A 14,439-nucleotide genomic window follows, 5' to 3' on the forward strand; every position below is an offset into this window, starting at 1 on the left:
AACGAGCAGTTGGACAGGTGTACCTAATAAAGTGGCCGGTGAGTGTATGTTTGCATGGTTTTATTGAACACAACATGTAAACATCAACAGTGCAGGGTGGAAAAGTATGTGAACCCCTAGACAAATTACTTTTCTCAGAGCTAATTGGAGCCAGGTGTCAGATCAACCTGGAGTCCAATCAATAAGACAAGACTGGATGTGCCCTGTCCTATTAAATAAAATACCAGGTTTGAGTTTATGTTCTTAAGAAGCATTACTTGATGTAAATCATGCCTTGCACAATAGAGCTCTCAGAAGACCTACGTTCAAGAATTGTTGACTTGCATGAAGCTGGAAAGAGTTACAAAAGTATCTCTAAAAACCTTGATGCTCATGTGTCCATGGTAAGACAGACGGTCTACAAATGGAGAAAGTTCAGCTCTGTTGCTACTCTCCCTAGGCGTGAACGTCCTGTAGAAATGGCTGCAAGAGCACAGTGCAGAATGATCAATGAGGTAAGAAAGAATACTAGTGTTAAAGACTTACAGAAACCTCTGGCACATGCTAACATTTTTTTTGACAAATCCACAATACGTAAAACATCATACAAGAATGGAGTTCATTAGAGGACACCATGGAAGAAGCTACTGCTGTCCAATAATAATAATAATAATAATAATAACAATAATAATAATAAAACATTGCTGTACATTTGCGGTTCGCAAAAGAGCACCTGGATGTTCCACAGCACTACTGGCAAAATATTCTGTGGACAGACGAAACCAAAATTAAGTTGTTTGGAAGGAACACGCAGCTCTACAACACCATCATCAAAACCTCCTCCCTAAACTAAGCCTGTGTATCAGTTCAGGGGCTGCAGCTTACAAAGCTGTGGTCCACAGAGGCCACAGCCTACATAGACCAATTTGCAGCCTAAAACGACTGTGAAATGAGACTATCTCGTTTTCAGATGATGTATATACAGTATATAACATAAATATATACCATTCTGACACTATGTTGGTTTCTATACAATCATCACACCTGAACGTGACACAAATCACATCCCACTCCAGCAGGATCTATGTAGCCTAGTATGAAGATGAGCGTGGCAGAGTTATTATTGTGGCTGGAACTGGTAGCCTAGTGCATCCCAAATTTTTAACATTAACATTATATTAAATTTTATAGTCAAGAATGCCTTTAGAAAATTGTTGTTTGGGGAGGTTGGGTTGTGCACTACAGCCCTGAGCTTTTTTTCCTTACTTTTATAAACTTTTAAAATACTTAAGTTCTTTAAGTACAGTACTTTTACATTTTTACTTGAGTAAAAATCTTGAGTTTTGGCTTTTAGAAAACACCTTTTAGTAAAATCTTTTCCAGCTTAGTGAGACCAAAATCACCTTGTGGTTTTCTGTCCCTCTGATAGTTTGATAGTTTGGGGTGCGTTACAAAATGAAATGGTTTTCAGACATTGGTGATATAAACTTGTTCTATCTATTATTTTATTATTTAAACTTCTCGGCTACAACTCATCCTGGTTCACGTTTGCTAGACCCTGGTCTTATTAAACACATTGCTGTGAGTCTTTTGCGTAGAACCTTCAAGAGGAAAGAGCAAAAATCTCCACAGCAGCACACGTTGTTATCGGGTCGGTGCAGATGTTCACCCTTTTGTTGCATCTTTTGTTGTTGCAGTGCCGTCATTCTGGGGATTGGTAAACTCAGCCTGGAACCTGTGCTCGGTTGGAAAGAGGCAGTCTCCGGTGAACATCGAGACCAGCCACATGATCTTTGACCCCTTCCTCATGCCCATAAAGCTGAACACAGGCGGACGAAAGGTAAACACACACAAACATGGACACTATCTCCACTGTCGGCTTGATGAATGAACGGCCTGTGGTTGCTGCTCTTTTGTCCAATTTGTTCTTCACGATGTGCTGCTGCACTTTTCTGCTGCTTTTGTGTTGGTTGTGTTCCAGAGGTATTGTAGTTTGATAAGGTGTGTTCCCCTGATCAATAATCGTTGCTTCTGTTAGCGATGGCAGACAATGTGAGCTATTTGTCTAAGCAGCGCTCCTTTGAAGATAAAATGCAACACAATCCACCTATTTAAAGATGCGCTCTGGTTAAAGAGAAGCTTGAACAGGACTCTGAGGGCTTTAGTGATGAAACCCTGCAGCCTAACAACAGATTAGTTGAGCATATTTTTTATTATTTTCTCCTATATAGTGGTGCAGCAAGGACAGAAATCTGTTCCATCATGTGCCATATGACAGCCCCTAATTGGGAAGCCTTCACAGATGGGCTGCCTTCAAAAGCACAAACTTGCATGGAAAGATTAATGTTATGAGTAGTTTATGTTTTTATTTTTTTCCTGCAGTCAGAATGAGGCTGGCCTTGGGCAACAATAAGGACCCACTGCAGCTAACCACCCATGGCACATTGCTGCTGCTGTGGTTTTCTTTCCCTCACAGATCTCAGAAAAGACCCTGGTAGAGTCCTTGGACTTTGATCAGGTTTTAGTCCTGATAAGGGATTTCTATCCTTTAAATGTGTCAGCCTGTCTCTACCTTGCAGTATGTCCACAGTTACAGTTGTATTGTTGATTTACTGCATCATTTGGATTAAAGCAGCAAAGTGAGAGTGTTAAAGTACTCATGGGCATCTTCCAGCCAAGGGGTGCAATATGGCCCACAGGAGCTCAATAATTTTTTTTGACATCAAATAAGCTATAAATCGTTCTGCACAGATATTCAACATTTCTGCTTTTATTTTGAAGATCTGCAAGTGTTTACATCAGCTTATGTTCTGATGATAGTAAAGTCTGTGAAAGATTTGGGTAATATGTCATGTTAGCACAAACAACTTTTATAAATACATTAACTTCTAAACTTTTCTTTTTTAGTTCATTTGCAAACTGCTTACATTTTTTGAGAGGAGAATGCTATACTTCAGATTTGTTAAGTCAGTTATTATAAATTTGAATTACCATAAAGTGATTGCTTTGTAATTTATCTTTATTTCAGTTTTTAATCTTTCAGTTCAAAGTTCACTCTGTCATCAGAAACCATAAAATCATTTAGTGATGATGTGTGTTGCCTAATGGTTATTGCTGTGATGAAAGTTCTCAGAGATCATCTCCTCTTTTAAAACATGAAAGTTACAAAAGTTTAGATCAGATCAGCTGAAGGATTATTTTAATTGGTCATTCTATCTTCCTTTAAAAAAACTACTTCCAGTTTTTTTTTTTTTTTTATCTAGCTCCATCCTTTCAGGTTGAAGTTTAGGAAAAGCTGAAGTTGCATGTGGATAGTTGACATACATCACTTTTTGGTGATAATGATGATAATAAAAAACAGTTAATATTGAGGTTAAAAACATGAATATTTTAATTATTTCTGTTATTTTCTGGTAGTTTTACGGTTCTGTATAAAACTGAATCTCCTTCTGTACTCATCACCACGGATCTGTCACGTTTGTGTGTATCTTTGATATTTGGACTGCTTATACTCCTGATCTAAACCATGATAACTGAGCTCTGAATAAACAGAAAAAATGGATGCTCTTCGACAGGTCTTGGTTGAGTCTTCTGTCATTTGTTCAGAACACAAAGGAATTCTTTATAGTATGTGATTGGTTCATGATGGTGTTGAACATGTGCAGAACGACTGTGATGAAATCTTATTAGTGTATTGTAGTATTTGTGAGCTCAAAAAAGTACAGTGGTCCTCAGTGGAGTATAGTGGTCCTTATTGGATTATAGTGGTGATCAGTGGAGTATAGTGGTCCTCATTAGAGTATAGTGGACATCAGTGAAGTATAGTGGTCCACAATGGAGTACAGTGGTCCTCAGTAGAGTGTAGTGGTCCTTAGTGGAGTGGAGTGGTACACAGTGGACTATAGCGGTCCTCAATCTATTGTGGACCTCAGAAGAGTACAGTGGTCCTCAGTGGAGTATAGTGGTCTTTAGTGGATTATAGTGGTGATCAGTGGAGTATAGTGGTCCTCATTAGAGTATAGTGGACCTCAGTGAAGTATAGTGGTCCTCATTAGAGTATAGTGGACCTCAGTGAAGTATAGTGGTCCTCNGTATAGTGGTCCTCATTAGAGTATAGTGGACCTCAGTGAAGTATAGTGGTCCTCATTAGAGTATAGTGGACCTCAGTGAAGTATAGTGGTCCTCAATGGAGTATTGTGGACCTCAGAGGAGTATAATGGTCCTCAGTAGAGTGTAGTGGTCCTTAGTAGAGTGGAGTGGTCCTCAGTGGAGTATAGTGGTCCTCAATGTATTGTGGACCTCAGAAGAGTACAGTGGTCCTCAGTGGGCTATAGTGGTCTTTAGTGGATTATAGTGGTCATCAGTGGAGTGTAGTGGTCCTCATTAGAGTATAGTGGACCTCAGTGAAGTATAGTGGTCCTCAATGGAGTATTGTGGACCTCAGAGGAGTATAGTGATCCTCAGTAGAGTGTAGTGGTCCTTAGTGGAGTGGAGTGGTCTTCAGTGGAGTATAGTGGTCATCAATGTATTGTGGACCTCAGAAGAGTACAGTGGTCATCAGTGGAGAATAGTAGTCCTCAGTGGAGAACAGTGGTCATCAGTGGAATGTAGTGGCCCTCAGTGATTATAGTGGTCATCAATGGAGTCTAGATGGGGTATAGTTACCATCACTGGAGTATAGTGGTCAACGGTGGAGTCTAGGTAGAGTATATTTGTCATCAGTGGAGTATAATGGTCATCAGTGGAGAATAGTGGTCCTCAGTGGAGTACAGTGGTTATCAGTGAAATATAATAGTCCTCAGTGAGTAGAGTGGTCCTCAATGGAGTATAGGTGGGGTATAATTATCATCAGTGGAGTATAGTGGTCACCGGTGGAGTCTAGGTAGAGTATATTTGTCATCAGTGGAGTGCAGTGGTTTTCAGTGGAGTGCAGTTGTCAATGAAGTACAGTTGTCAGTGAAGTACATTGGTCAGTGAAATACAGTTGTCAGTGAAGCACAATGTTCAGTGGAGTAGAGTGGTCATCAGTGGAGCACAGTGGTCAGTGAAGTACAGTGGTCATCAGTGGAGTACAGTGGTCAGTGGAGTACAGTGGTCAGTGGAGTACAGTGTTCATCAGTGGAGTACAGCGGTCAGTGAAGTACAGTGGTCATCAGTGGAGTACAGTGGTCAGTGAAGTACAGTGGTCATCAGTGGAGTACAGTGGTCAGTGGAGTACAGTGGTCAGTGGAGTGCAGTTGTCAGTGAAGTACAGTTGTCAATGGAGTACAGTGGTCGTCAGTGGAGTACAGTGGTCATCAGTGGAGTACAGTGGTCAGTGAAGTACAGTGGTCAGTGAAGTACAGTGGTCAGTGGAGTGCAGTGGTCAGTGGAGTGCAGTTGTCAGTGAAGTACAGTTGTCAGTGGAGTACAGTGGTCAGTGGAGTACAGTGTTCATCAGTGGAGTATAGTGGTCAGTGAAGTACAGTGGTCAGTAAAGTACAGTGGTCAGTGGAGTACAGTGATCAGTGAAGTACAGTGGTCATCAGTGGAGTACAGTGGTCAGTGAAGTACAGTGGTCATCAGTGGAGTACAGTGGTCAGTGAAGTACAGTGGTCATCAGTGGAGTACAGTGGTCATTGAAGTACTGTGGTCAGTGGAGTACAGTGGTCAGTGGAGTACAAGTGGTCAGTGAAGTACAGTGATCAGTGGAGTACAGTGGTTCAGTGAAGTACAGTACACGGGAACTCACTCCTCAGTGGAGTACAGTGGTCTTCAGTGAAGTACCGTGGTCACTGAAGTACAGTGGTCAGTGGAGTACAGTGGCCACTGGAGTACAGTGTCAGTGAAGTACAGTACATGGGTACTCACTCCTCAGTTGGTGTGTAGTGGCAGCATAACCTTCATGGCTTGTTTGTTGAAAATCAGAAGTAAAATAAAATGTAAGGTAAGGTTGTAGCTGGGTGTTGATAAATGATCTGTCGTTAGGGTCACGTCACAGGCTGAGTGTTTATTAGGTTGATAATATGAACGCTCAGTCTTACAGCACATAATGGCTTATTAAGCTGTCTTTTCTGAAGGGACTGGCAGCTGACCCTTTTTTCACCACACTTCATCTGAAACACTGTAACTTATCACTTTCACACTCTGATTGCCGTTGAGAACAGCTGTATGACAGCAGCTTACAGTGACTCGGATTCAACCACCTCACTTATCTGTAAGAAAAGTTGCCAGAGTTTAAAAAGCCATTTTGGACTCTCCTTCCCCTCCCTCCTCTTTTGCTCTATCTGCTCCTCTCCTGCCCTCCTTTTCCTGCAGTGGCCTAAATGTAATCTGTTGTGTCTCCATCTCTCTGAGCACCTGAGCTGTCAGCCGGCGAACACGAAGCTGGCTTCACCTTGTCAATGCTGATTCATCTCTGCTCTGTCTCTGGCTGTTTGGCAGCCAGTCAGCCTTGGCCAAACACGCTACGGAGACCGATAAAGAGCTTCCGCCCAGGCTTGCTGGGCTCAACTCACCACCCTGACACGGGAAGAGCTTAAGCCCACTTTTTTTTTCTTTCTGTCCCAGAGGGAAGCAGAGAGAAAGCTTAACCCTCCCCAGCCTCTTCCACTTGCTGACTAATATGTAACACGCCCATGAACATGGCTCAGGAAGATGAACACAGCTTTTAATAGATTATTTTGCTGCTCTGCATTAAGGCTAATGAACAGTAAAAGGGAATTGAATTGACCTCCAAAGCGAAATTTTAATTAATGACAGGGAGGCTGTGTGCGATGGATTGAAGGAATCACAGTTATTAAAAAGGCAGTATTAATTGAATATTTACTCTGCCATAGATGAGCTGCAATTAGTTGAAGAGATTTTAATGAATTTAATCAGTGTGGAGCCTCGGAGGTGGGAAAGAAGAGTCTTTTATTTTGTGGAGATTCACAGAATTCAGGGCGCTCCTGAATCGGGATTAAACATCTTTTGCTTCATTTTTCTGCTTTCTTTAAAAGTATTTACAGCAGAGGTCTCTGATAATACTGGCTCAGAGGCCTGCAGTGCAGGGCCATGGCTTTCATGCTGAAAATTAAATAATATGAATGAATATTAAGGCCTATTTAAATTCTTTACAAGTCCGTATTTAACACAGTCTGTATATACTCTATATGTTAATCACCAAAGTGAGGGGAAAATAATGTTTTTTCAATGTCTGTAATCAAAATATCTCTTGAACTGCTGAACAAAATTAAATCGCCACAAATATGTGATCTTAGAAAATACAAAAATGTGAAATAATCAGGTAATTTTACAGTAAAACATTGGTGTGTCAGTTAGGGCTGGGTAAAACAAAAATCTATTTAATCAATCTTGGATCGATTTCATTAAAATTTGGGAAAATCGATTCACAGGACATGAGGTCGATTCTTCCCCATGCCGTCTTGTGCGTGTGTCTGAGGTGTGTTTCTATATTTTGTCACTCCTGGCTTGCTGTATGTTTACATTCGGTTGACATTCAGTGCTAACGTTAGTTTTCGATGACAAGTTGTCTGGATCATAACAAAAGAAACTAAGGAATCACTAACATTATCAGCCGACTCTCCGCAGAACTTAAAGATAACAGAGACCATGGAGACTTTTGTTTGCAAAGATTTGCGCTCCTACGTGGTAGTGAAAACAATGTGGGGTTGGACAAGCGTCTCTTGAACCAAACTACAGTATGTAAACATCTGACTGAACTGTTCTCCACCGGCATGTTTGAACGTGTTAAAGATGACATTCAAACAAAATCATTTAGTTTTGTTACCAATATTATTATTTTTAAACTTCAAGAAATGTCTTAATGAAATCCACAGTGATTAAACTTTGTAGTTGTTTTAATAAGTTATATGAATTAATTTTTAATAAGTTTTATTGAACACAACAACAGAAGGTAACAAAAACATTACAAATATACAGTTTGAAGATATGATAAAATAAGATAAACCTTTATTGTCATTGTACAGAGCACAATGAAATTACAGTTCAGAACACCCATTCAGAATTCTTCACACACTCAAAAGAAGTGGACAGAAGTATATTTTACTTTGTCCATGACTCATAACTCTTTCTGTTTGTTAGCTGAATCCTGCCGGCTGGACGTGGCCCGAGGGCCACCTGTTGATGATCAGTGTTCACAGCACCTTTCTCCCTCAGAGTGGGCCTTTCTCCTAATTTTTCTTTCCCTGGTCTTGTCTGTTTTTGTCTTATTGAGAGTGACAGCGGAGCAGTCCTCAGTAATGGAGTCAAACTCTGTCAGAGCCTACTTGTCAGGCCTTTAAATCATATTTGTTGCTCTAACAGCTTTTCTGAAAGTGTTTGTCTCATCCGTCCTGCTTTTCCTCTTGTGTTTCTGAAAAAAGAGGTGAGTCCTGCTGGCCCGTTCAGAAGGAGGAGGCGATCTGACCAGCAGGCAGGCTGGCTGCAGCGGGTGTTTTTGTGGCTCATCAGCAGTTGTGAATGTAATTACAGGACTGTTGAGTAGAATAGCAAACAGCAGGCTCTTGAAAAGCAGCTGTTCTTTTTGCTCTGAAGGGAATAGCCACGTTTGTGTGTTTTCTCTTCCTGTCCTATGGACCAGTGGTAGTGGAGAAGGAGCCAGCAGGGCGGTCCCTGCTGCTCCCGCTGTGCCCGGCGTTCCTCTGTGTGATGGCAGCTGCTGATGTGAGCAGCGTTTGTGCTGCTGCTGCTGTCAGGTTGGATCCAGGATTCAGCTGAGAGATCCAGATGTGCTGCTGGAGCCATTTATAAAATCTTCTGCAGTCCCTGACGATGTTACTTCACCTGGTCAGGTTTGACTGAGGTCATAGACTGTTATGTGTTGGAGTACGGAGAAAAATCATTTTAAAACACATCACAACACATCACACAAAGTCAGAGTTCAGATTTTTTTTTTGTTTGTTTTTTAGAGTTCATGAACACTTAATATTTAAACCACATCAGTTTAGAGAAAATGATGAGCTAATGACTGGTCAGAGTGGAATCAAGACTAAATGCTGCTGTGTTTAAACATCTTCAGTTGTTTCTCAGCCTTTCAGCCTGAAGCTTTTCTCCTGGAATATCTTAATATTTATGGTTGGAGAACCCTGAAACTGTCAACACTGAAGGCTGTTTGCTTGTCACTCCATGTCTGAGTGGAGCCATTCTCAAAATACATATTTGTCCTTCTATAAAAGTTTTATTTTATAAAGGCTCACAGGAACAATGTTTTATAAACGTCCACACTGTCATCAGATTCCCATTACATGGTTAAATCAGTGGAAAACGAAGATCCACCTGTAGAATCTGGCTCAGATTAAAGGTGTAAATCTTTCGGACTAGATCACAAACTGGACCTGATGAGGGATCTCAGACTTTATGATTTATCAAACCTGCCGACTGAATACATCAAACTCTCACAAGGACAACTATAAAAACATATAAAACTTTTAAAAGCCTTGAGCCTGGTTCTGCTGGAGGTTTCTTCCTGATTAGCATGGAGTTTTTCCTCTCCACCGTTTGCTCAGGATGGGAGACTGTGATGAAGTGATTCAACACAGCCTGCTGGTTTCTTCTTTAGATTGTTCTTTTTATGTACAGTGCCCTGAGTGAACGTATGTTGTGACTTGGTGCTGTATAAATAAACTTGAACTTGAACTTGAGGGCAGCACAATAGCACAGTGGTTAACACGATTACCTCACAGCAACAAACATTGTTAGTTTGCCTACCGGCTTTTCTGTTCTGAGTTTGTCCTGTCCATGCACCTGTGGGTTTTCTCTAGTTTCCCATAGACCAAAAACATCCATGTCAGATTCATACATCAAACGTTATTTTCACATTTTTTTTAAAACATCTTATTTCTATGGTCCATCAGAAGTTTTACTTGACATTTTTGGCCTGGGTGTCAACGTTTAAACATCAATGGTTTAAAGGTTAAACAGTTTTCTGCTCTCCTCAGGCTAATTCCTGTGTCCCTCCCTCTTTTTATTGGCTATTCAAACAGATGCAGCTGGCTTAGTCACTATTTCACTTAACAACTTTGTAGCTGTTTTTAAGACAGTTTTTGAGCCCTCTAGTGGCAAAATAATAATAATAATAATAATAATAATAATAATAATAATACAACTTTCTAAGGTGTTATCAGATACTTTTGTGCATCTTTTTCAAACTGATAATCACACAAGACCTGGTTTACTAGAGTTTGGATGCAAAAACTTTACAAGTCAAATTGTTTTGGTCTTTTTTCATTTTCCAAAATGTAAGATTAAAGCTTTGTTAACACCCAGTGATCCACTTTGGTCTCAGCTCTGTTTAACAAGCCATTAGCTCATCAGTGCAATCAGAATTGTTCATGGCTGCCTTCAGGCACAGGCCTCCCTTGAAAAAGAGAAACGTAATCCCAGTGGGATCTGCCTGATTAAATAGTAGTAAAATAAAATAAAAAAACTGAGGTGGGTCAAAGAGTTATCTACAGCAGGTAAGATGTTGTTTTTCAAACCTAGAACCTCACTTCAACAATTCTGTTTTTTATTGAAGGGATTTTTGCTTTTCAAACAAACAAAAGAAGAACTTTGTCTCTTTCCAAACTAAACTCTTTATTTGATTTGATGATTCTGGACACAGGAAGTGGATCATGGCTTGCAGCTTTTACCTGACAACCCACCGGGCAGCAGTGCTGGACTGGATGTAAAAATCTATTCCCTTGCAGCATGTCTGCACTGAAACCATCAGGGACTTTACATCTCATTTCCCTTGATAATTATTTTATTTTCCTTCAGAGGCTCCAACCACAAAACTTCAGAGACGGATTTGAGGAGATTCATCATTAGGAGACTTAAAACACTGACTAATCCCCACTAACAGCACACGGTTCAACAATGTGGAGAGATGACAGATGTTTTCCTGCTTCTGTCTGATGTTTCATTATCTGTTGGACAGGAACACGTGTTCTCACTGCTTTTCATCCGATCTGATGGAAATCACTACAGTAAAAACAAATAATATTAGCTGCTGTGTTGTTAGCAGTGTCACCACACTGACATTATTAGTGCTGATCCTCAGGCTTACATCAGGGGATCGGGAGGTTGACTATGTTTTTGCTCACATCTGTGGGTGTGTTAGTAAAATATCTCATGAAACATTGGTTGGATTTTAATGCAACTTGCATAAAGTACATATTGGATGTGCATGTATTTAACAATTTTTACAGCTGATCTGATTAAAGATGACTGAAACAGATAAAAAAAATCTTGAGCTCAATCAGTTCCCCAAATATCAAAATAAAATCTGATGAGGTCATAGCTGAAGGTCATTTCATGATACTGTAAGAAACTGAACATTATTTATTATTATATTATTTATTCAAGCTCAAAACAAAACAATTTAAGCGTCTTCTCAACATAAGATAAAATAAGTTGAAAACTGACATGAGAGTTGATGGATGACATGAGGTTCTTCAAAGTATCTCCTGTTTTAGTTCTGAACTGTTTAATGCTACAGATGTGACAGTGTGTGTGTGTGTTTGCTCTCTTTATCAGGCTCTGTCAGGCTCACAGTGCAATAAACATTTGATTTATCTGTGCTGAGGTTCCAACAAACTCCCTGACAGAGAGAAAACAAACAAACAAACAAAAAAAAAAAAAACAGTTTTTGGTCAAAAGTAAAAAGAATGAAAGCTATGAGCGGCACATTGTTAGTGATGACAGCTCAGAGATAACTCACATCAGATGATTTGTTCCAGAACATGAGGTTCTCCAGCTGACCGGCACATGAGCTCAGCTGCTTTCTTCTGCAGGACCCCGCTTCTTTCCTTCAACAAATTCAACTTCTGTTTCTCTAGTTTCCCTCTCATCATGTAAGGAACATATCATTTGTTCGTATCTTATAAATACAAGTAAATAAAGTCCCAGCACTGCTAAAACTGCATTAGTGTTGTCATGATGGAGGACATGGAGGCCGAGCAACTAATTAAAACAACAAAAATAAAACAAGTGAAGCAACAAAACCACCCCATGCGTGAAGCTGTGGCTGAACTGGAGAGCTCCTTCAGCAACAGACTGCTGCATCCAAGGTGCACAAAGGAGCTTTATCACAGATCCTTCCTCCCAGCTGCTGTCAGACTCTATAACCAGCACCACGCCCAAAATTCACCATGTGTTTACAAATATCTCAATAAGTGTTTAAACAACCTGCTGCTGCAACATCGTTTACAGTCTAAATTTTAGACAGTTACTATTCATTGTATTTACTCAACCGAACAATCATTTGCACTATACTCTGCTGTAATTGTACATCTGTGTTTCTTGTATGTATTGTGATACTTCACTTTAGTTATTGGTCTGTTGAGATTGTTTTTGCACTCAAAACAGGAAAATTCTGATTCCGAATGTTGGATTCTGAAACAAAACAATGGACCTCATGCAAGAACCGTTCGTACGCACAGATTTGTTCTTAAGTTGTGTGTACGAGTGATTTAGGAGAATTTGTGGCATTCACCAATGTTTTCGTATTCTACGATTTTTTTCAGATACGAACAAAATTCACGTGTGGTCCAGACCTGTCGTATATGTTTTACGAGCAGTCAGTCTGCTGTTATCCAGACGGAATTTGTTCACTAATAATTTTATATTTCGTTAGTTTGAAAATATTTTGAGTTGAAAATAAATTACACTCCATAATTATGTTGACAATAGGCTATTCTGCTTGAATTAGTTATAATTTTAAATGTAATAATTTAGACTAACAATATAAATTGTCCATCCATCCGTTTGCTGCCGCTTATCTGGGATCAGATCGCGTGGGCAGCAGCAGAGAGACCCCGCTCTCCCCAGCGACCCCATCCATGTCCTGGAGGACTCCGAGACTTTCCCAGGCCAGAGGGGATACATAATCCCTCCAGTGAGTCCTGGATTTTCTCCAAAGTGCCAGACATATTTTGAAAACATTTTAAAATGCTTATTTCAGAACCGCAACTGAGACCACTTGAGACCGCTCGTGCGTGGGGGTGTGCGGTGCATGACGGTGCGGCTTCTGAATAAATGAAAATGATTTAACACAGTTTATACTTTTAGCAGCTCTTTTTATTCCACAGCTGACGCTGCTAAAAATGACAGATTTTCTTTTCTGGATCTCTGACAGACGGACTTCAATCTCTGAACTCGTAAAGTTTTTCTTTTTTTAGTTTTCGCTGTCATTTTCATGAATGGACACTTCCTGGTATGTGGGGCAGGTAACACAGCCTTATTTGGTGTTTTTGGGGTGGTAATTGTCAAAACCTCCTCTCGCGTGCATGAGCAGCTGGATACGAACAGGTATAATTTACGCAGCTCATTTACACACTTTTCGTGAAGATAGAAGAGTTTGTTGAATCTGACGTGACATGTTCGTACGAACCCTTTGTACGAACAAAAGTAAGAGAAATTTAGGATAAGAATACGAACATGTTCTTGCATGAGGCCCATTGTTTTTCTATACTTGCACAATTCTTCATATTATATTTTTATTAAAAGTTGTATCATGGCCAGTAAGTGTTAATTTTGTTTTGTGTGTACTACCTATAGATTGTAAAATAACTAATGTGTGAACCTTTGTACTGATACTGCTGTGACACCTGAATTTCCCCGCTGTGGGACAATAAAGGCTATTTCTATTTCTATTCTATTCTATTCTATTCTATTCTATTCTATTCTATTCTATTCTATTCTATTCTATTCTATTACAAACCTGCAGATTCTTTACCTCACAACCAAACCACGTCTCCATGTTTGAAATCATCTGTTGGCTCCAGTGCAAACTTTAAATGCTTCTGCCATGTCTTCATGACTCATGCAAAATAAAAAAATACATAAAAAATGGATACCAGACATAAATGATGAAGTCCACATCACCAACATGCTGAAAATTTGATAATACAGAGGGTTTCTGTTGTCTTTGCACTTCCTGTCTGCTCACCAGTTTTTTCCATGGTAAAACAAGAAAAAAATATATATATTTAAATTAAAACTGTTTGTGGAGGATCCATGTAGACCAGAAATACAGAGCTTTTCAGAAACGTGGATGTAGCAGCAGACATGGAGGTTTTATTAAGCCAGAAGGAGGACATAACCAGATGATGAAAAGTTTACTGATGTTTCAAAATGTTGAAGTTCGTGTTTCAGCCTTTTCATGAAAACACTGTCAGAGCTACAGGACATAAGATTAGCATAAAGACATTCTTACACAACTGTATGAGTGAGCTTAAGATGAATTAAGCTCTCATACACAAGGTTATGAGGAAACTTTTACCAAGGTATTTCTCATTACTTGTTAATATCTTGACTGTGCAAAGTGAAAAGTGACACAAGTGAACGTTCAGACGAGTTCAAGTTGATTCATAAAAAACTATGCAATCATTTATTTACACAAATTGAACAGATCATGAGTTACACTTGATTGTGGTTATTCCTATAACAAGTGTCAGAGTTAAATGAGATAAAACC

At 39.7% G+C, this 14,439-nt stretch overlaps 1 protein-coding gene across 2 annotated transcripts in view; it reads left to right on the forward strand.

Annotated features, from left to right (window-relative positions):
* The window catches only part of ca10a (carbonic anhydrase Xa), a 617,460-nt gene that overhangs the window by 248,073 nt on the left and 354,948 nt on the right, over nucleotides 1-14,439 (forward strand). For both annotated transcript variants that reach the window (XM_014018197.1, XM_014018196.1), the window contains exon 3: nucleotides 1,677-1,819. In XM_014018197.1, the coding sequence (XP_013873651.1) occupies nucleotides 1,677-1,819 (143 nt within the window). The remainder of the gene's footprint in view (nucleotides 1-1,676; nucleotides 1,820-14,439) is intronic.

The sequence above is a fragment of the Austrofundulus limnaeus genome, unplaced genomic scaffold, assembly GCF_001266775.1.
Source record: "Austrofundulus limnaeus strain Quisiro unplaced genomic scaffold, Austrofundulus_limnaeus-1.0 Scaffold185, whole genome shotgun sequence".
Classification (NCBI taxonomy): Eukaryota; Metazoa; Chordata; class Actinopteri; order Cyprinodontiformes; family Rivulidae; genus Austrofundulus; species Austrofundulus limnaeus.